The 19,598-nt window shown below is 48.7% G+C and overlaps 1 protein-coding gene across 4 annotated transcripts in view; it reads right to left on the reverse strand.

Annotated features, from left to right (window-relative positions):
* Positions 1-14,337, reverse strand: part of Acly (ATP citrate lyase) — a 50,243-nt gene extending 35,906 nt beyond the window's left edge. For 2 of the 4 annotated variants that reach the window (XM_013037874.1, XM_013037873.1), the window contains exons 1-8: positions 14,131-14,337; positions 8,705-8,886; positions 7,332-7,454; positions 5,440-5,502; positions 4,592-4,782; positions 4,115-4,194; positions 2,281-2,411; positions 554-672 (exon numbers count right to left, since the gene is read on the reverse strand). In XM_013037874.1, coding sequence (XP_012893328.1) covers positions 554-672; positions 2,281-2,411; positions 4,115-4,194; positions 4,592-4,782; positions 5,440-5,502; positions 7,332-7,454; positions 8,705-8,863 — 866 coding nt within the window. In that variant the 5' untranslated portion in view covers positions 8,864-8,886; positions 14,131-14,337. Of the gene's footprint in view, positions 1-553; positions 673-2,280; positions 2,412-4,114; positions 4,195-4,591; positions 4,783-5,439; positions 5,503-7,331; positions 7,455-8,704; positions 8,892-14,130 lie in introns of those variants that run through there. The other 2 variants (XM_013037877.1, XM_013037876.1) reach the window with 1 other exon arrangement.
* Positions 14,338-19,598: the final 5,261 nt, after the last annotated feature.

Genomic DNA, 19,598 nt, shown 5'->3' on the forward strand with positions numbered 1-19,598 from the left:
CACGACCGGACCCAAAAAAAAAAAAAAAAAAAAAGACATAAATACAAGAGTCCCCCACAGACTGCCCAATGAAGAGCTATACTAGAGCCAGAGCAGCTGCGGCAGATCATGTATCTATTCTGGGTAGACATCTACCCTGCTTTTGAGAATCTAATCACTTGCAAAGAGTATGGTAAAGAAGTACAAAGGTTTGCATAGTAAAAATCCCTGGGAGAACACAGAAAAACATGTTCCTCACCAGGATGGCCAGGTGAGGAATGAACCAGGCAGCTTCTTCACCTTCGAACTCATTTTCAGTATGTAATAGTTTTAGGTGGGGTATATGTCACTGCTTATAAAAATTAAAATTCACAAACATGACATCATTTTGAAGCAAACAAGTTGCAGAGGATGCTATACAGGGCAGGCCTTACCAGAACTCCTCAAAGCTTTCTGGGATATCACTGTTTTCATCTGTTCTCCACATTCCTGGACAAAACCAAGGCCAGAAACCCAGGCCCCACACCCTGGCCATGCATGCTGGTGGTTGGGTATAATTGGCCCGTTCTGTCACCTGTAGACGACGGAGGCACCACCCCCAGCCACCATGGTCCAGATCCTCCCCTTAGGGTTCAGCAAGGTCAGCTTCAGGCTTGCCCCACTTTTGGCATCCAGGTCTGCAATGTAGGCTTCCTAGACATCAGAAAGCAACAGGTAGCTGTTGGGGTACCCATTGAATAGGGTCCCAGATCCCAGGACCATACCCTCTTCCCTAGAAACACATTAAGAGGTCAATGTTCATTAATTGCCTTAATGGGGTAGGGGAAAAAGGGCTATGCAAGACCCTAGATGTCTAGGATAAAATATGATGGTTGCCAGGTGCTTGTGGCTCATACCTGTGATCCTAACTACTCAGGATCTGAGATCTGAAGTCCGAAGCCAGTCCTGGCAAAAAAGTCTGTGACTCTTTTTTTTTTGTCAGTCGTGGGGCTTGAACTCTGGGCCTGGGCACTGTCCTTCAGCTCTTCAGCTCAAGGCGAGTGCTCTACCACTTGAGCTACAGCGCCACTTCTGGTTTTCTGGTGGTTTATTGGAGATAGGAGTCTCACAGTCTTTCCTGCCCGGGCTGGCTTTGAACTGTGATCCTCAGATCTCAGCCTCCTGAGTAGCTAGGATTACAGGCGTGAGCCACCAGCACCCGGCTAAAGTCTGTGACTCTTATCTCCAATTAACCACCAAAAAGTTGGAAGTAGAGCTATGCTCAAGTGCCAGGGTGTCAGCCATGAGCAAAAGCCAAGCATGAGCACAAACAAGCTCAAGTTCAAGCCACAGTGCCAGCAATAAAAAAAAAAGTATAGATAGTGTCACGCAGGGCACTGGTGGCTCATGCCTACAATCCTACCTACTCAGGTGGTGGAGATCTAAGGATCTCAGTTCAAAACCAGCCTGGGTAGGAAAGTCTGTGAGACTCTACCTCCAATTAACCACCAGAAAACTGGAAGTGGAGCTGTAGCTCAAGTGGTAGAGCACTAGTCTTCAGCAAAAGAGCTCAGGGACAATGTACCGACAAAAAAAAAAAAAAGAGAGATGGTGTTAGAGTTGGGAGTGTGGCTCAAGTGGTAGAACACCTGCCCAGTGAGTACAGGACCCTAAGTTTGAGCTCTAGTTATGCAGAATAAGCAAAACAAATCATAACATGATGGCTCCTTCTAGTACCAAACTCACTCACAGCCATAGTCACTGCCTAGGGACCAACTTACCAACTCCATTCCCTGACTTCAAATTATGGGTGCTCTGCTCAAGTCCCAGGCCACTCTGGTTCTACTATACCCCCACCCTCCCTCTCTAGCATTTGTCTGTCTGCCTGACTGCCTGGCACAACCTATGCCCTCCCAGTCCCACCCTGCTGGGTACTTCACAGAAAGCCCGATCCTGCTGGGTGGACTTCTCAGAGGATGGGAAGGAAAGGAGCAATTAAAATTCTCAGCGAGTGGCCGACAGAACTGCCTTTCCCGATATGATTAGGGGGAGCCACTCAGAATTACCAAGAAACAACAAATCAAGTTAAAAGCCCAGGGAGGTTGATGGAAAGCAACATCTAAAAGGATTTCTGGCTGGGATTCCAAGGCTTGGCAAACTACCACCCCCACTCCATTGGGATTTTAAGAAAATTAAATGGTTCTTGATCTTCCTTTCCTTGCCAAATACACAGCCCAGGAGGGGACCAAATGTTCGTCCGAGATTAGTCATCCTGACTCCTGGCCCCCATCATCCTCCATCTCCTCTCGAACCCCACCTTACCTCTGGATATGCCTCACGCCCAAAGGGAGGAGGAAACTCAATATCGCCCCACTTCACTTTGCAGATGTAGTCGGCTGTGGCATCCACTTTGGCTGCCAAGTCAAGGACATAGACGCCATCTTTGGTCACAACTGGGAGAAACAGGGGTAATCAGTCAGAGGTTCTAAGAAGAAGCAACAATCAACCTCCAAAACCCCTCAGCAGACTCCCCAAAACACCCACAATGGGGTGGGTCCCCCACGAAAGGAAAATTTTACAAAAGTAAATTTTACAAGAATATTCCTCAACAGGACAGTGAGAGCATTTATTAGTTACCATGGCAATGTTCAGACATCTTGATCGAATGCTATATACTCCCTGCTTTAAATATCCAACTATTCACCCATCTATGGTCCTGCCATTATAAAAAAAAAAAAAAGTGTTGCCGGGCGCCTGTAATCCTAGCTACGCAGGAGGCTGAGAGCTGAGGATCACTGTTCAAAGCCAGCCCAGGCAGGAAAGTAAGACCCTTATCGCCAATAAACCATTAGAAAATGGGAATTGGTGCTGTAGCTCAAGTGGGAGAGCGCTCGCCTTGAGCTGAAGAGCTCAGGGACAGCGCCAAAGATCAGAGTTCAAGCCCCACGACCAACCAAAAAAAAAAAAAAAAGTTTACTAGAGGTGTATTCAGTGGTAGATGTTTTTACCATGTACAAGGCCCAACGTTCAGTTCCTAGCAGAATGGATGGATGGATGGATTGATGGTGTTTAAGGCAAACATTGCTGTCAGAAGACCTCCTGGGTATATATGTGTACTGGGATTCCTGGGGGTTCAGTTAGGGTAAGCTTCAATGTCAGATGGAGTGGAAAAGCCATGGGTGCACTGGGCCCTCGCCAGCAGGATTTATTCATTGCCACCTGACTGAGCATCCATCTTCCTTTTCCCCTAGGGCCATTTAGATAATTAAGTTACCACACAACCATCTGGCCCTTTAGCAAAGACTGCATTCTCAGCTGGAATCTGATTTGGTTTTTTAGCTTCCTGGACTTTGCCCTGAGAATCCCTGGCCAGAACCAGCCAAGCCATTCTCCCCCTCACCACCTGCCTCCTTCACAGGCTATGAGCCTACAGAAAGCTCTTCCCTGTGTTAGGGGTCAATGATTGACCAAATCCCTGAGAGGGAGCAGGGAGACTCCCGAGTGCACCAAGAAGAAGGGCGAGAAGGAGCAGAGTAAGGCTGAGAAGCCTAACCAGCTGACTGGAACAGCAATCCAACGCAGCTGGACTTCCTCACCACAGGAGAAATCAAAGTCAAAGAAAAAAAGTTGGGTTTGTTGGCTAAAAGACAGATAAATAACTCTAGGAAATGGAAATAAGAGGTTTTATTCCTTTGTTGTTGTTTTTAAAAGAAGGATAATAAATCTTCCTCTTTTTCTAGGGGATGGTAGTAGGGTTTTAACTCAGGATCTCACACTTGCTAGATAGGCAGACACTTTACCACTTGGGCCATGTCCCCAGCCCTATTTACGTTAGTTATTTTTCAAATAAATTCTTATGCTTTTTGCCTTGGTTGACCTTAGTCTGCAACCCTTTTATCTCTGCCTCCCATGTAGCTGTGATTATAGATACAAGCCACAGAGCCTGGCTTGAACAATTAAGTCTTCTGAGAACTCAGAAACTAAATGAGCTGGAGACTCAACATACGTGGGCAAATGTGTGTGTAGCACACATATATTTGTACTTACTGTCTTGTGGAACTCTGGATCTGGCTTTCTGTAGGCACTAGGACCCCATTTTAATTGGCCCTTGCTCCCCACCTCTACCCGTACCCCATAGAACGGCATAGCCCATTACCAAGGGGGTTGATCTCGAGGTAGGTGAAGTACAGATCCTCATAGAAATTGAAGAGGCCAGAGATAAAGCTGGCCAGAATTCTAGAGGAGAGAGGGAAAGAGGGACAGGCAATGCATCAGGGAGCAGATTCAGCAGCCACAACCTCACCTCATCCCCCAGCAATCTGTCAGCACTTCTGACAGCCCCACTTCCCGACTCATGCCCCACTGGCCCCTTGCTGAGGCCTGCAAACATTATACCCTCTGGAAGCCACTCTTCAGCCACTGAGGCGGAAAGAAGCTGTCAGGCACAGAGCTGGAGGAGGAAGCGCCAGACAGACAGGGGCCAGGAGGTGAGGCACACTGATGGCATATTGTAGTCTGTTTCTAAGCCAGTGCCCTCGCCACACGTGTGGTTCTAGTCCTCAGGATGGGGCTTTTTCTCATCTGTGTCTAGGACATGCTGGTCTCCCCCTCCCTGCCATCCCCTTCACTCAACTCTTTCTTGTCCTCAGGGGCATAGACCAACAGGTGTTTCTTGATGTCCTCAAGATTCAGCTTCTCGTCCACGCCAACAAGCAGCTTCTGGGCTTTGGCATCCACATCACCCACATCCACTCCACCCTCGTGGTGGAAGAGGACGTAATCCCCTTCACGGGTAGCATAGATGCACACATAGAACTCCTCCGCCTTGCAGGTGAAGACAATGAAAACTGGTGAGGGGCACAGAGCAGGGGAGGATGGGGCAACCAGCTCCCACCAGGAGAGGCACCCTGTGATTTCATTCCTAAAACCAGCACTCACACAAGGGACCTGTTCAAAACATCTTCCCCACCAGGAGTAAGGACGAGAGACAAGAGCGATGAGGCCACCTTCTTAGCGAAGCCATTGTAACTCTACCTGGGAGTCCACTCTGTTGCCTGCCCTAATTCTGCCCTCCTGCAAACTAAATCCTTTTCTCTACACTTTTGGACTCTCTGCTCAAACTTTAGGTCTATAGTGCCCCGGGTCTCTGGTTTGTTTCCTTTGACTTTTCTCCATCAGCTTGATATTTGCCTTCATTTTTTTTGGGGGGGGGTCCAGTTGTGGGGCCTGAACTCTGGGCCTGGGCACTGTTCCTCAGCTCTTCAGCTCAAGGCTAGCGCTCTACCTCTTGAGCCACAGCACCACTTCCGGCTTTTTTCTTTTTGCTTATGTGGTGCTGAGGAATCAAACCCAGGGCCTCAGGCATGCAAGGCAAGCGCTCTACCACTGAGCCACCTTCCCAGCCCTTTGCCTTCATTTTTAAGGAACAGACACAAAGCTCCCAGGAGAGAGAAGACTCAGCTTGGAGTCTGCCTCACATACCTGACTATGGGGGACGAAAGGTTCAATCAGAAAGTTCTTGAGGAATCCTCTGGCCTTGCCGACCTACAGAGAAATTGAGGGAAATAAAGCTTAGGTGGATGGCATGTCTTTTATCTAGGGCAGAAGAAGATGGGGCCCACCCATGCACTACCACTACCACCTCTGGCAAAGAGGTATTTCCAGAAGAAAGGCAATAGGGTTACAGGTCCTACGTTCAAACCCTCATGTGCTGGGTATCATGGAGGCAAAGGTAGGTGGATCATAAGTTCAAGGACAGCTGAGGCTATATAGCAAGACCCTGTAGGGGCAAAGAAATCCTCAGGAGATGCCTTTGCTCAGCTCCTCACCCTGGGCCAACTACACATTTGCTTCCTTTCTCCCCTGAAGGGTGAGATGTGAACTCAGCATCATCCCACCGGAGAAAGCACAGCTTTATGGTCCTACAAATAAAGTTCAGACAAATCAAGACTATCTCAGAGCTTAAGCAAGGATGTGAGAACTTGCTAGAACAGGGGGTGAACACACTGCTCTGTCTACCTTGAAGAAGGCACTGTGACCCAGCCTGAGGACATAGTCCAGGCCTGGAGGCCCGAGGGAGGGAAGGAGGAAGAAGAGCCAGAGCTTGATTAGGGAAACATCTCCAGACTCTCCTGGCTGAGGACAACAAGCCTGCAGAGTTAATCAGTGTGAGTGGGTCCCTGGCGGCAGCCAAAGCCAGACAGCCCTCATCCCAGTGTCCTGAACCCCCCGCCCGCCTGTGCGTCATTGCTGAGTCAGGGAGCAGACAGTGATCCATCAGAGGTAATGAGCCACTCGGGCCGGGGACGACACTGCTGCCAGCTCAGATGTCCCTGACATCCCCTTCCCAAAAGCCAGTGAGAAGGGAGCATGATGTGCTTCCTGGGGACATTTCTCAACCCCCCACAGCCTCGTATCATCATCTCCCCAGAGGCCTGGGAAATCAATAGTCAAATCCCTCTGCCCCTCCAGGCCCATTCCAACTTCAAACATCCCTCTATCCACTGAGTGCCAAAAATACAGAAACAGACATTCAGAGTAGCTTTGAAGAAGCCCAATAAGGGAGACAGATGCCACCATTGTCACCTTCATGCCTTCTTCCAAGGTAGCCAGAGAACAGCCCATCCCTGGTCCACGATCACCCCTACTAACTGAAGGGGCAACAGCCCCTTCAGAATTGTGTGCAAAGCCAGGTGCAGGCAATACATTCTTCTCAGGCTAAGCCAAGCCTCAGCACATCCTCTTCTCCTCCCCACATCCTTGGGGAGCGAGGAGATGACACAATTTTATTACCAAGCATCCTTTTGCCTTCCTAAGCCATATTTCACTCTAGCTGTCTTATCTACATGGTTGGAATTAATCATCAAGCACTAAAAGAATTGAATTTACCCTTTAGCATTATTACTATGGCATCCAAGGTTCTCAGCCCCAAACATCTCTCTGCCTAAATGATTCTGCATTTCCCTTTGGCCATCTTATTTTTATCTGCCCTCGTTGGTATGCATGTCATCACAAACTACCATGACAGTTATTTGGAAATTGGAAAGAAAGAAGTTTTGAGAATGGGCCTCAGAGTCACATCTCCATGATCATTAAACAGCACATTTCTACCTGGCTCTGGGGTCACTTTTGCACTACATCTTGTCTGAACAAATAACAAAGGAGTTTGTATTCCCTGATGCAGTATCTGGGAGTGAGCACCATGGCTGGCCTTGCTGCCTAAGACCACAGCACAGGGCATTTTCTCCCTCCCACCTTCCCCAGCCATGTGACTGGCCGTGGGGGCCAGCTAGAGCTGCTATCTGAAGGTGACCACGTTACTTCTATTACCACAGCTCATCCATCCACCCCGACCCTACATCCACCAGACTCACCGTGGCCTCCTGTCCCAGCCGTGGTTTCAGCCAGGACTTGACTCCATCCAGAGTGAGATTGACCCCGACTAGGCCAAGCTTTCCCCGTCGCTTGATCAGCTGGTCTGGCTTGACCACTAAGTTCTAGAACAGGAGGGGTTTAAGTTCAGGGTGAGGACAGAGAGAGGAAGTATAAGAAGTAAGATACTAGAGATTCAAAGCACAGACTTTCAAATTCACCTTGCTCCCAAAGTTAAATCACTGTTCCATAAAGATCAACTCCTGAAGCTTCCCTACCCTGCCTCAGCCATCCATATTCAGGAAAGGCCTGACAATGAGTAGATGCTCAGTACACAGCTGTTGAATGAATCTTTCCCTTCTCTATGTCCCCTCCCCCCCCAATCAAGAACTCAACATGGACCAGCCCGTGTTCCAAAAGGGAGAACAGAGACAGAACCTTAGGCCAACCCCATGCCTGTGTTTAAACTCTGTCTACAAGAGGCTAACCCATCAGCCCCCATCTCTAGTACCAGGAAATTTGCTACCTCCCCAGCCACCTTAGAGAGGAAGGAAACCGTGGGTCCTATCCTATCTCTAGGTCCTGTTACAGAAGTTGAAGAGTTTCCCAAAAACCTCCCAACAAGGTCCTATAAGGATCTGAAGACAGAAGCTTTTTTTCAGCCCTACATAAAAATAGGCTACTTCTTTTTTTTTTTTTTGGTCAGTTGTGGGGCTTGAACTCTGGACCTGGGCACTGTCACTCAGCTCTTCAGGTCAAGGCTAGCACTCTACCACTTGAGCCATAGCACCACTTCCAGCTTTCTGGTGGCTAACTGGAGATAAGAGTCTCCTGGACTTTCCTGCCCAGGCTAGCTTTGAACTGTGATCCTCAGATCTCAGCCTCCTGAGTAGTTAGGATTACAGGCTTGAGCCACAGGCGCTTGGCAAGCTAAACTTCTTAACTGCCCTGATACATTCCTGACCCCTTCCCCTCAGGGGAAGGAAGAACATATACCTACTTTTTCAAATTGAGCATCTACAAGTGCCAGACAGCACACTAAATGCTTCTTGGATGTTCTTGTTAATCCTTAGAGCTTACTGGGAATTATCCTGATTTGACAGCTGGAGAAACCAAAACTCAGGGGTGTAAAATGGCTTGCTGCAGGCCACATGCTTTGTGGAGAGTTGTGCTTTAGATACCAGTTTGTCTAGTTCTAACCTCATGCCAAAGTACCCCCAGTACACAGGGCCTAGAATGAACAAAAACTCTGCTCAGGCTCCCTGCAGATGTAGCACAAGCAATCTGCATTCATTTGACCTTTAAGCCACCTCCAATAAATTGCTTTGTCTTCTTTAGAGCCTGGGTCTAGATGAAGGGTAAAGGTAGGGCTCACCTGGCTGAGCAGCCAGGGATGGTCCTGCAGTAGGCGAGCCCAATCAGTGTCAGGAGTGACTCGGGCATACTTGAACCGATTCTGGATGGCTGAGGTGGTACAGATGTACTTGTAAAGGAGTTCTTTGCCCGTCTGCTCCGAAATTGCCTTGGCTGACATGGCTGCAGAGGGACCTGCTCTACCTGTTGAGATGAGATAAGCTAGTTAGTAGAGGAAGGGAGGTAGAGGCACACAGCAGGGGAGACCCATTCCCAGTTGTCCTTTAGACAATAAAACTGGATCTCAGCTTTTCTCAAGAGGAGAAAAGAAAGGTTGGGAATGTGGCTTAGTGGTAGAGTGCTTGCCTAGCTTGCATGAAGTTCTGGGTTCAATTCCTCAGTACCACATAAACAGAAAAAGCTGAAAGGGACATAGTAACAAGTGTTAGAGTGCTATCCTTGAGCAAAAAAAGCTCAGGGACAGTGCTCAGGCCCTGAGTTCAAGCCCCAGGTCTAGCTCCCCTCCCTCCCCCCAAAAAGAGAGGAGAAAAAGAGCCAAATGTGGTTTCCAACACCTGAAATCCCAGCTATTAGGGAGTCCGAGGCACGGTAAAGTTAGCAAGGTCCTATCTTAAAAACCAAATAAAGGAAGTGGAGCAGTAGCTCAAGTGGTACAATGCTTGCCTTGAGCTGAAGAGCTCAGGGACAGTGACCAGGCCCAGAATTCAGGCCCCATGACAAATAAATAAATAAATAAAGCTGGGTGCCAGTAGTTCGTATCTATAATTCTAGCTACTAAGGAAGCTTAGATCTAAGGATTGTTGTCCAAAACCAGAGTGGACAGTTAAGTCCATGAGACTCTTATCTCCAATTAAGCATCAAAAAAGTGGGAAGTGGGGCTGTGGCTCAAGTGGTAGAGTCTTAGCCTTGAGCAAAAAAGCACCTAGGCCCTGAGTTCAAGCCCCAGGACCAGCACTAAATAAATAAATAAATGCCAAGTACTGATGGCTCACACCTGTAATCCTAGCTGCTCAGGAGGCTGAGCTACGAGGTCTGCAGTTCAAAGCCAGCCAGGGCAGAAAGCCCTTATCTCCAATTAGCCACAAACTAGAAGTGATGGCTCAAGTAGTTGAGTGCCAGCCTGGAGTAGAAAAAGCTAAAGAACAACACCCAGGCCCCAACACCACACAAAAAAAATAAAAATAAAAACAAGTAAAAACGGAAGGACCAAGAGCAAGTAGTAGAGCACTGGAGACCATGCATTCAATCTCCTAGTACTATGATGATGATAATGATGATGATGACGCCCCAGTAGGAGGGATGGAGAGAAATATCAAATGGCAGCTGCACCAGCAAAGGCAGAGAATCTGAAGATGGTGAGGAACACAGAGAATAATCAAAGTGTTAGTTAATTCCCCTGGAACTACTTACCCGAGTTCAATCCTGCCTCTACTCCCTCTGGGTAAACTAGCTCTGCTACAACTACATCCATCCCAGAGCAAAAGTCAACCGGAAGGGGAAGCCAGGAATAGCAGGGGTTTGGTCAAAATCTCAGTGTTGGTCCTGCCTGAGGTAGGCCCAGCTACAGAATCACTCTGTGAGCAGCACCATCTGAATGGCACAAACTGGCTCTGCTCTCTCCACAGGTTTTTTTCCCCCCATTCCAACTCATCACCACAACCATCAGGCCACTCGCCAGTCCAGCAAGTTTATTTAACCTCAAACAGGATCACACTCCCAAGGCCCTGATGGCAGGGGCAGGCAGAAAAGGGAGAGTCATCTTCAAGCTCTTTTCTCCCAGGACTCTAGATGAGTACACACACTGCAGACACAGGGTGGTAAACTACATGTAACCTTGAATACAACCCACCCACCCCACTGAGTCATCCAATGGCTAATTTAGAGCAAAATATACTATGCAAAATAGAGGCCTCTCTAGGGACCACCCTGAACTGGTCACTTCTAACTAAGCCAGAGGCGAGGAGGCAGACTCATGTTTTCTCCCCTGGGTAACAGGAGCAGTTATGTGGGAGAGGAAGAAGGGGAGATAGGAAAGGAAACTAAGCTATGCATGCAAAGATCTTGGCCAGATTCAGATAAGTCATTCATATGTCCCACAAAGGCTCAGGATGGAAGCGGTTGAATTTGCTGGGAGAGAAGGTCAAAAACAAATAAAAGAGGGTGGAGTTAAGGAGCTGGCTGGTAGACATATCCAGGAAGGTTTGTCCCCTAGAAAACTAGTGTCCCAGGGCCACGTTGCACCCTCCACCCCCACTCCACAGCCAACATGCCATGTTGGTAGAGCTTGAGATGCTAATCCTGGCTGAGCTGACTCTCTGTCTCCAGCTCACCACAATGGTCATATTCAATCAGGTGTCTAGCCCAAAGTAGAGTTGCTGAGAATGGGCTCAGAATCCTTCCTGGTTCTTCTGGCCTTCCCCTGGGATGGCTCATGACTCCCTCCCAAATCAGTTGCAGAAGGAGACGCCCTAACCAGCCGTACTGCCCCCACAGTCCTCCATCCCCACCCACTGCAGCTCCATTTCCCAACCTTCTAGATACAGACCAGAAAAACTGGTCTGAAAGCTAATGGGTACACCCTCCCACCCCCCTTCCAGAGTATAGCCCAGGGCAGATCATGCAGAAAAGAGGAGGGGGCAGTACTGACCACCCTCAGCAGTCCCAACACCTGCAAATGGGATCACAAACTACAAGGGAAAGGAAGCCCCTCAGCTAAGCTGCAAAAGAAAGAAGTCTGACACTGTAAATACAAGAGTCCCCAGAATCAGGCACCTTTACACAAGATCCAAATGTGGACAGGACAAGGGAAAGCAAAGAAACCTTCAGCAGCTGAAAGAAACCACTATTTTCTTGAACCGCCCTCCCACCCCCCACCCCCCAGATCCAAGAGCTCCTCTCTGAAAGGCCTTTGGAAACAAGGCAGGAGAGAAGATAGAGCAGGGAGATTATACAGGATAGAAAAAATTCACTAGGTTACCAAAACAATTTGCCACCACAGCACTGTGGCTTTAGATGGAGAAGTTAAAACAAAGAATGTATAGAATAACAGGAAAAATCATAGAATAACAGTCTGGTCGCTTGCTGCCTATTGACCAGTGCAGGATGAGAGGCAACTGGCTCACAAACCTGGTAGGGAAGCAGCAGGAGGGAAATTGACAGACACTTGGAGATCAGGCAAAACATCACTCAGTGGGATCTTAAATTTTTCTTTTTTTTTTGGGTCTGGTCGTGGGGCCTGAACTCTGGGCCTGGGCACTGTCCCTCAGCTCTTCAGCTCAAGGCTAGCGCTCTACCACTTGAGCCACAGCGCCACTTCCGGTTTTTTTTCTTTTTGCTTATGTGGTGCTGAGGAATCGAACCCAGGGCCTCAGGCATGCAAGGCAAGCGCTCTACCACTGAGCCACCTTCCCAGCCCTCTTAAAATTTTCTCTATGGCACTGACTCTTAAACTCATTGAAGTCTCACATTCTTTTGAGAATCGGAAGAAAAGCCTAGAAAAATGTGCACTGACCCAACCATGCATCTTTTTTTTTTTTTTTGATGGTCATAAGGCTTGAACTCAATGGCCTGGGCACTTGTTCCTGAGCTCTTCAGCTCAAGGCTAGCTCTCTACCACTTTGAGCCACAGCACCACTTCTGGTTTTCTGTAGGTTAATTGGAAATAACAGTCTCACAGATTTTCCTGCCCGGGCTGGCTTTGAACCACAATCCTCAGACCTCAGCCTCCTGAGTAGCTAGGAGTACAGGGTTTAGCCACTGGTACCTGGCCCATGCATATCTTTTTAAGGTGTTCCACTGACCCTGGGCACATCACTATAGGTTTGGAGCAAACCCTCGCCGCACCAAGTCTTAGGCTGCCTCTTCCAGTGGCTGAATATGCTGTCACACTTGTGATTAAGAGCTTCCCAGCAGAGCTTGGACCCCAGGAACTGTTGTTACCTGGTAACAAGCAAAATCTGCAAATTGTCTGGGAGCAATCATGCCAAAAAAACCCTGAAAATATACTCTAAGAACTAACTGGGGAATTTCCCATAGACAGTGAGTGGCCCAGGATTGAGTTCGCTCACAGCTGCCTTAAGAGCAGCATAGAAGCAGCCCACAGTTAAGGCTGAATGAAAGGAGCCAGCTCTCCAGGAAGGTTCTTCTGGAACACACTCAATGGAGAAAAACCACTGGGCATGCTGCTTAGGATCTTCTCTCTTAGAAGGACAAAAAGCATTCAAATGCTGGACAGACACTCGAAGCAGTGTCTGTCAGAATTGGGTTGAAAACAGCAGTTACCCAGTGTCTGAGGGCTCTTCCCATTAACACCCCCCCAAAGCTGCTTAAGCTTTTACTTTTTTTAATACAAAAGCTATATTTTTATTAAAAACAAATGTTTATAAATCGATAGTACACCCCCCCCAAAAAAACAAAACAGGGTGGGCAAGCTGACGCAGCAATCAACTACCAAGAATCTCTTTCTACAAGGTGAAAATTACCCTTCGAAGCATCTGGAGTCTAACCAGATGTTCCTCCCCCCACCCCACCCCACCCAATATCTCAGAACTGAGACCCAGAGCAAAATTGTTGGGTTGGTAGACCAAAATCTTCTTTAGCCAGGTGGACTTCCAGAGACCCACTAACAACAGAACTCCTCGACACAGATTCTTTCTGAGGGGTCTGGAGAAAAGCAGCAGGCGCTGGGACTGGCCTTCTGCCAGCCTCTAAAGGAGGGCGGTGGCGGCATCCTCTGAACCCCCTGGAAGGGATCTTGTCTATGTCTAGACTCCCCGGAAACTTGGGGATGGGGGAAGGAGACGGGCACCCAGGCCATCTGTCGTCTACCCGCTGGGCGTCAGCTTTAGAGCAAGGAGAGCCCGGGGGCCAAGGTCCTGGCGGAGCTGCAAGGCCTCAGGAACCCACCCTCGTGGCCTGGCTCGCTCCCTGCACTCAACTCACAGGTTGGCCTTGAGTCCTGCTAGGGAGGGACAGTAGGATGAGTCGCCCCCGTCTTCTTCCCGCTCCGGCATCCGCTGGGGGACCCGGATGGTACAAAAAAGGCTCGATAGCTGTCCCTGGGTGGAGCTAAGGGGGAGCCCAGGAAGCGCGGCAAAGGCAATTTGGCCGACCGAAGAGAAGCAAGGTCCGCTGTAAGCCGGATGCAAACTCCCAGGAACTAGAACGTGGGAGAGTTGGAGGGTTGGCGGGGGAGGGGGGGGGGTAAAAGCATGCGGTCAGAGTCTGGGTCCGGGACGGAGGCTCACACCCAACACTCCCCCCCCCCACGCCATCAAAAAGCAGAAAAACTTCTAAGCAGGTGCAGGGAGGGTGCCCGGAGCACCAAGCTAGAAACCCGGCAGGGAGCCGGTGCTGGGCTGAGGGAAGAAGGCAGAAAGCTCAAGGATTGTGCGGGATCCAGCCCGCGAGGGCAGCCATTGCACTCACCTCTCCGCCAAAGACCGAGCGCGGCTCTCCCACCACAGGGCCCAGTCCACAACCACTCCCCGAAGCGCTCCAGCGGCGGGCGGACGCCCGGGATCCGGTTTTTGTCCGGGCCCAGGCGGGCTCCTCCCCGCCCCCCATCGGCTCACAGCGAGAGCGGCCCTGCGATTGGGTACACGCGTTCCCTAGCCTGAGCGCCAGGGCTCCTCCCTATTCGTTGTCGCTATGCCCCGCCCCTTGGAAGGGCGGGGATTCAAGGAGGCTGGGATTTGTAGTTCTTCTCCCTGTGTCGGAGGGGCCGAGTCGAGGTTTGGGGGCGTGTCCGAAGGCGTGGCTTCGGATGGGGAGATGGGCTGGGCTGTTCCCCGAGAAGTAAGGTATGCGGCTGGGGGCCGTCGCCTGATCGCTGCTGAGGCTGGGCCGACCGACTCCCTGGTGTGGTAGTCAGAAGAGGGTGTTGTTGGCCCCTGTGGCTGTGGCACGTCTGTAGGGACCTGGAGTCCCTTCCCTCCCTCCCAAGGGAAAAGCTGACGTGTGCATCGGCCACACCAAACTCAGCCCCACTTATCCCGGCTTTTTAGCAGCCCTGGCTGAGATGCTGTCCTTTGGCACGTGGCCCCGCTCCCCTCCCTGAAGACTGACCTATCAGACTACCCAAGGTGGGATAAGCCCGAGAGAAGGGGTGAATTGTGGGGGTAGGGGGACGCCAATCCCCACTGCCTTCTTCGCATCTGCTCTGTTAGCGGGCATCGGGACAGATTGAAGAATTCAAAGGAGATTCCAGTGCAGGGCTGGGGCAATCTCTGCCAGTCCTTTCTCCCACTCAGCCTCACCCTAAAACACTGGAAAGAATAAACTGCGGCCTCTCCCTTTTTCTGTAGGTCTCCTGAGCTGCTCCCTGAACATGACAACTGTCTATGGTCAGGAAAGAGGCCAGAATCATCCACTAATCAGCTCAGGTGATAAGGTCAGCCCAGTGTTCAGATAATCAGCGTGCACATAAAGTCAAACATACACTGCAACCATGTTGCAACACTCTATGGACAAAAGCTTCCCCCAGCCCCTTGGCTCTCTTTTTTTTTTTTTTTTTTGGGGGGGGTCCGGTAGTAGGGCCTGAACGCTCGGCCTGGGCGCTGTCCCTCAGCTCTTCAGCTCAAGGTTAGCGCTCTACCACTTGAGCCACAGCGCCACTTCCGGCTTTTTTCTTCTTGTTTATGTGGTGCTGAGGAATGGAATCCAGGGCCTCATGCCTGCAAGGCAAGTGCTCTACCACTGAGCCACCTTCCAAGCCCCTCTCTAATTCTTTTGCAGCCAGGAATTGGGCAGCTGAGTTTGTTACCCATGTCTGAACTGTTGCTTGATGGTGTCACTTCCTGGTCCTTTCCTTCATTCTTCCTTCTGAAATAGCCGTTCCTTTACTGCTCTTGTTTCTGCTCTCCTCCTCTTGCTTCCTACTATAAGGGAGGAGAGGCCTAAAGAGTCTTCTACCATTACAGAAATTTAACTCCAGGGGCTGGGAAGGTGGCACAGTGGTAGAGCGCTTGCCTTGCATGCCTGAGGCCCTGGGTTTGATTCCTCAGCACCACATAAGCAAAAAGAAAGAAGCCGGAAGTGGCGCTGTGGCTCAAGTGGTAGAGCGTTAGCCTTGAGCTGAAGAGCTGAGGGACAGCGCCCAGGCCCAGAGTTCAGGCCCCACGACTGGACCCCCCCCAAAAAAAAGAAAAAAATTAACCTCTACCATTTTCACCACTACCAAGAGCCTCCCCAAATAACATAACTCTCTGTGAAGGATTATTTCTTCTAGGTAAAGAAAACAATCTCCAGCTGTGTGCCATGGCTTAAGCCTGTAATTCCAGCTACTGAGAATGTGGGATTTCAGAAAATGACTGTTTGAAACCAGCAGAAGCAAAACATTATCAAGACCCTATCTCAACAAACAAGCTGGGTTGGGCATGGTGTAACTGTTAGGAAACTGTCAGGAGTGTTAGGAAAGTTCAAGTGGAAGAAAGGAGAGAATGAAGGCAGAGACCTCAACAGACCAGAACAAGACTTTAGATAAAGTCCGGGGTGATATGATTCTGGGGAGATTTTCAGGAGGGTGGTCAGTGGGCCATGAGAGCAACATTGAGTTATGAGAACAAAGCAGATTCCCATGAGTTGCATCTCTGTCATCTCAGATAGGTGGAAGTCTTAGGTAGGAGAATCATGGTCCAAGGTCTGTCTGGCAAAAAGCACAAGACTCTATTTGAAGAATGATCTAAATCAAAAAGCTTGACTCAAGTGGTAGAGCACAAATACAAGGCTCTGAATTCAAAGCCTAATACAGAGAGACAGACAGACAGACAGAGACAGAGAGAGAGAGAGAGAAAGAGAAAGAGAGAGAGAAAATCTCCTATGAAGGTATCCCAATTATGGCCTTGAGAGATAGCAACTCAGGGTTGTTATGGCTAACCAGATTACTGTAGGTAAGAAAAATCCATCTGAGACACAACTATTCCTTTGGTTAGAAAAATAGGTTTCTGGGAAACTAGAAATCCAAGTGAAAAATAAACTACTATAAAGTCTTTGTGTGACAATCTGGCATTGTCAATAAAAATTTTAAATGCACTTGCCCTTTGCTCCGGCAATCCTGTTTCCAGAAGAAGGTACACCAAGGAGGCCCCCAGAGGGAATGGACTTCAACTTGGGATACCAGATTCATGATGTTATGGCAGAAAAGACTCTCTGGTAGAAACCAGCCAAGTTTAGTAGTAAAGCAAAACAAAGAAAAGGATAGTGCATTCCCAGACATGGGTATGGCCACATAGAGAGAGGTCTGTGTTGAGTTCTAACTTTAAGGTTACTTATAGTCGATGGGGGAGATGGTCTTCCTTTAAATATTCTCTTAATTATGTGCTTCCTAGGGTTCCAAAGTACCACACACATCCAGGTCATTCATGTTATTATATCTGATATTATGGCTTCTCCAGGAGATGTTAAGTCTACTTTTTGTGATTCAAATCACCATTCAGACATGACACATTTTTTTGGTTTGGGGAAATTTTTGTTTGTTTATGTTTTGGTACTATGGCTTGAACTTGGGGCCTTGCTACTTGAACCAAGCACTCAGTCTTTTTCTTTGGAGATAGTGTCTAACTTTCCTGGGCTGGCCTAGAACTCAAAATTCTCCTCCCTCCACCTCCCAGGAAGCTAGGGCTATAGAGGTGAACCACCATGCTAGGCTTCAAGTAGTTTTCATGAAGAAATGTGTGCCTGATCCCTAGGTTATAATAAACATCTGAGGCAAGGATGGGAAGTATGGTTCATGTAGTAGAGCAAAGGTCCTGAGCTCAAGTCCCAGTTCAAGACCCCTTCCCCCACCAAAAAAAAAAAAAGGTTAGGTTTGCAGCAAGGATGAAAAGATGAAAGTTACAAGGAGCGAAGAGGTCATGGTTTTACACTTCAGCAAAGGAAAAATGTAAAGTTCCTTCATGAAAAAAGAACAGTGCTCATGCGCTTCTAATCAATGTTCATTTCTGAATGTCCAGTTTCTGTCTTATTGTCCACATGTCTAGCCTAGCCTGCCTCAATTCCTTTTCTAATAATCTACCCTTCAAGTGTGTCTATATATGTGCCTGAAGATTGGGATTTTTGTTGTTGTTGTTGTTGTTGTTGTTTTGTCGATCATAGGGCTTGAACTCAGGCTTAGGCACTGTCCTTGAGCCTTTCTGTGCTCTACTATTTAAGCCACAGCGCCATTTCTGGCTTTTTCTGTTTATGTGGTACTGAGGAATTGAATCCAGGGCCTCATGCATGCTAGGCAAGCACTCTCCCACTAAGCCACATTCCCAGCCCAAGACTGGGATCTTTGTACTTTTCTTCTTTACTGGTTTTCCAGCATTTTGAATGGGACCCTGTATATAGTAAATATTCAATAAATATTTGCTGCCAAGTAGCACTCGAACCCAGGTGTTACTGGAGCCAAGTTTGACTAGACTAGGGCAGGGGGCAGCAAGAAAGTAACTGTTCAAGAATGAAGGCAGAGAGATGCTGATCAGGCTGCAGGAGTGTGAGCCAGCTACTTCTGTTTTCTAGTTCTCTCTGTGCCCACCCCCAGGCATATACCTTTACCCCCTCTGTCCTCTCCCCTCAGAGATTCCTCTCACCCAAATTAATCAAGTTAGTCCCATCTTCTTATCATTCTGTTATGTGACTTTACAGGCTTCGAATGTTTTGCTCTTTCCATTTGAATCACCTCCCTTCCCTTCTATACTGGCCAGAAAGAAAAGTCTATGCAACCTATGCAAATTATAGAGAGGACAATAGATGCTATTTCCATGCCCACAATTTGGGCACTTTCCCTCACATCTAAAAGGCTTAGATTGACTAGTGACTCCCTCTAGATTTTGAACTGTTTTTGTACTGAGTAGCTAACATTCAAAATACATACGCTAGCACAGACTCCTCACAGCAACAACTTGAAGTCAATATGATCCCTATTTTGCAGATGAGCAATGTGGCCTTTGTATGATTCCCTGAACTTCAAGTCCCCAGCCCTTTCCCCTACAACCTGCTGCAGGAGAGGAGGAGGGAGCAAAAATCCTGACCAGTGAGTCTCCCTCATTTGATTGCGAGCAACTCAAAGTCCAGGAATGGACCTTGTCCAGTTTATTATCTCCAATGTCAGAGGGGCAACAAGGCACATATTAGGCACTCACTGTGTATAATTGAATGAGTTAGTAAATGAAGGAAAGAGAGCTTGGCATAGTAGCATATTCCTGTAATCTCAGAATTCAGGAGGCATAGCCAGTTTGAGGCTAGGGTGGGCCACATGAGGGGCAGGGAGTGTGGGAGAGAGGTTACAGAGGAAGGGTAAAGAGAGGGGGGGAGGGTTTGATTCAGGAGGAGGGTCTTTATGAGTATGTCCAGTTCTAAACTAACCTCTGACTAAGACAGCTGGAGACAGGGTCCAGCAGAGGTCCACCCTTTGCAGAAGGAAGGTATTCTAACTCCTAGATTACTCAACTCTGCCTGGCATTGATCAGCCAAGGGTCATGTATACTGGACATGCTTCCCATGGAGGTTTAGCATCTGATGGTGACTGCTCACCCCAGGAAAGCTGGAGTGAGGAGACAGGCCTGCCAGTACCCTGGGCAGTGGTTATGTTTCTGGGGAGGCAACATCTCTGCTCATTGTTCTCCAGGAAAACCATGCAACGTTAGTCTTGCTCCTTCCCAGAGTCACACACCCCCTCCCCACGTGCGTGCCCCCCCCCCGCCCTTCCTCCCTCCCCTGTCCCCTTCACTCTTGCCACTGGTTCTTCCTTACCAGATCTGCTGCTGTGTCATTCCCTTCTCTTTTAGGAAAAACCTATAGTCCCTCCTTTACACACATATAACTTACTCTTGACTTTTGGTTTGGTTTTTTTTTTTTTTTTGGTTGGTTGTGGGGCTTAAACTCAAGGCCTGAACAATGTCCCTGAGCTCTTTTTT

Source organism: Dipodomys ordii, unplaced genomic scaffold (assembly GCF_000151885.1).
Source record: "Dipodomys ordii isolate 6190 unplaced genomic scaffold, Dord_2.0 Scaffold7, whole genome shotgun sequence".
Classification (NCBI taxonomy): Eukaryota; Metazoa; Chordata; class Mammalia; order Rodentia; family Heteromyidae; genus Dipodomys; species Dipodomys ordii.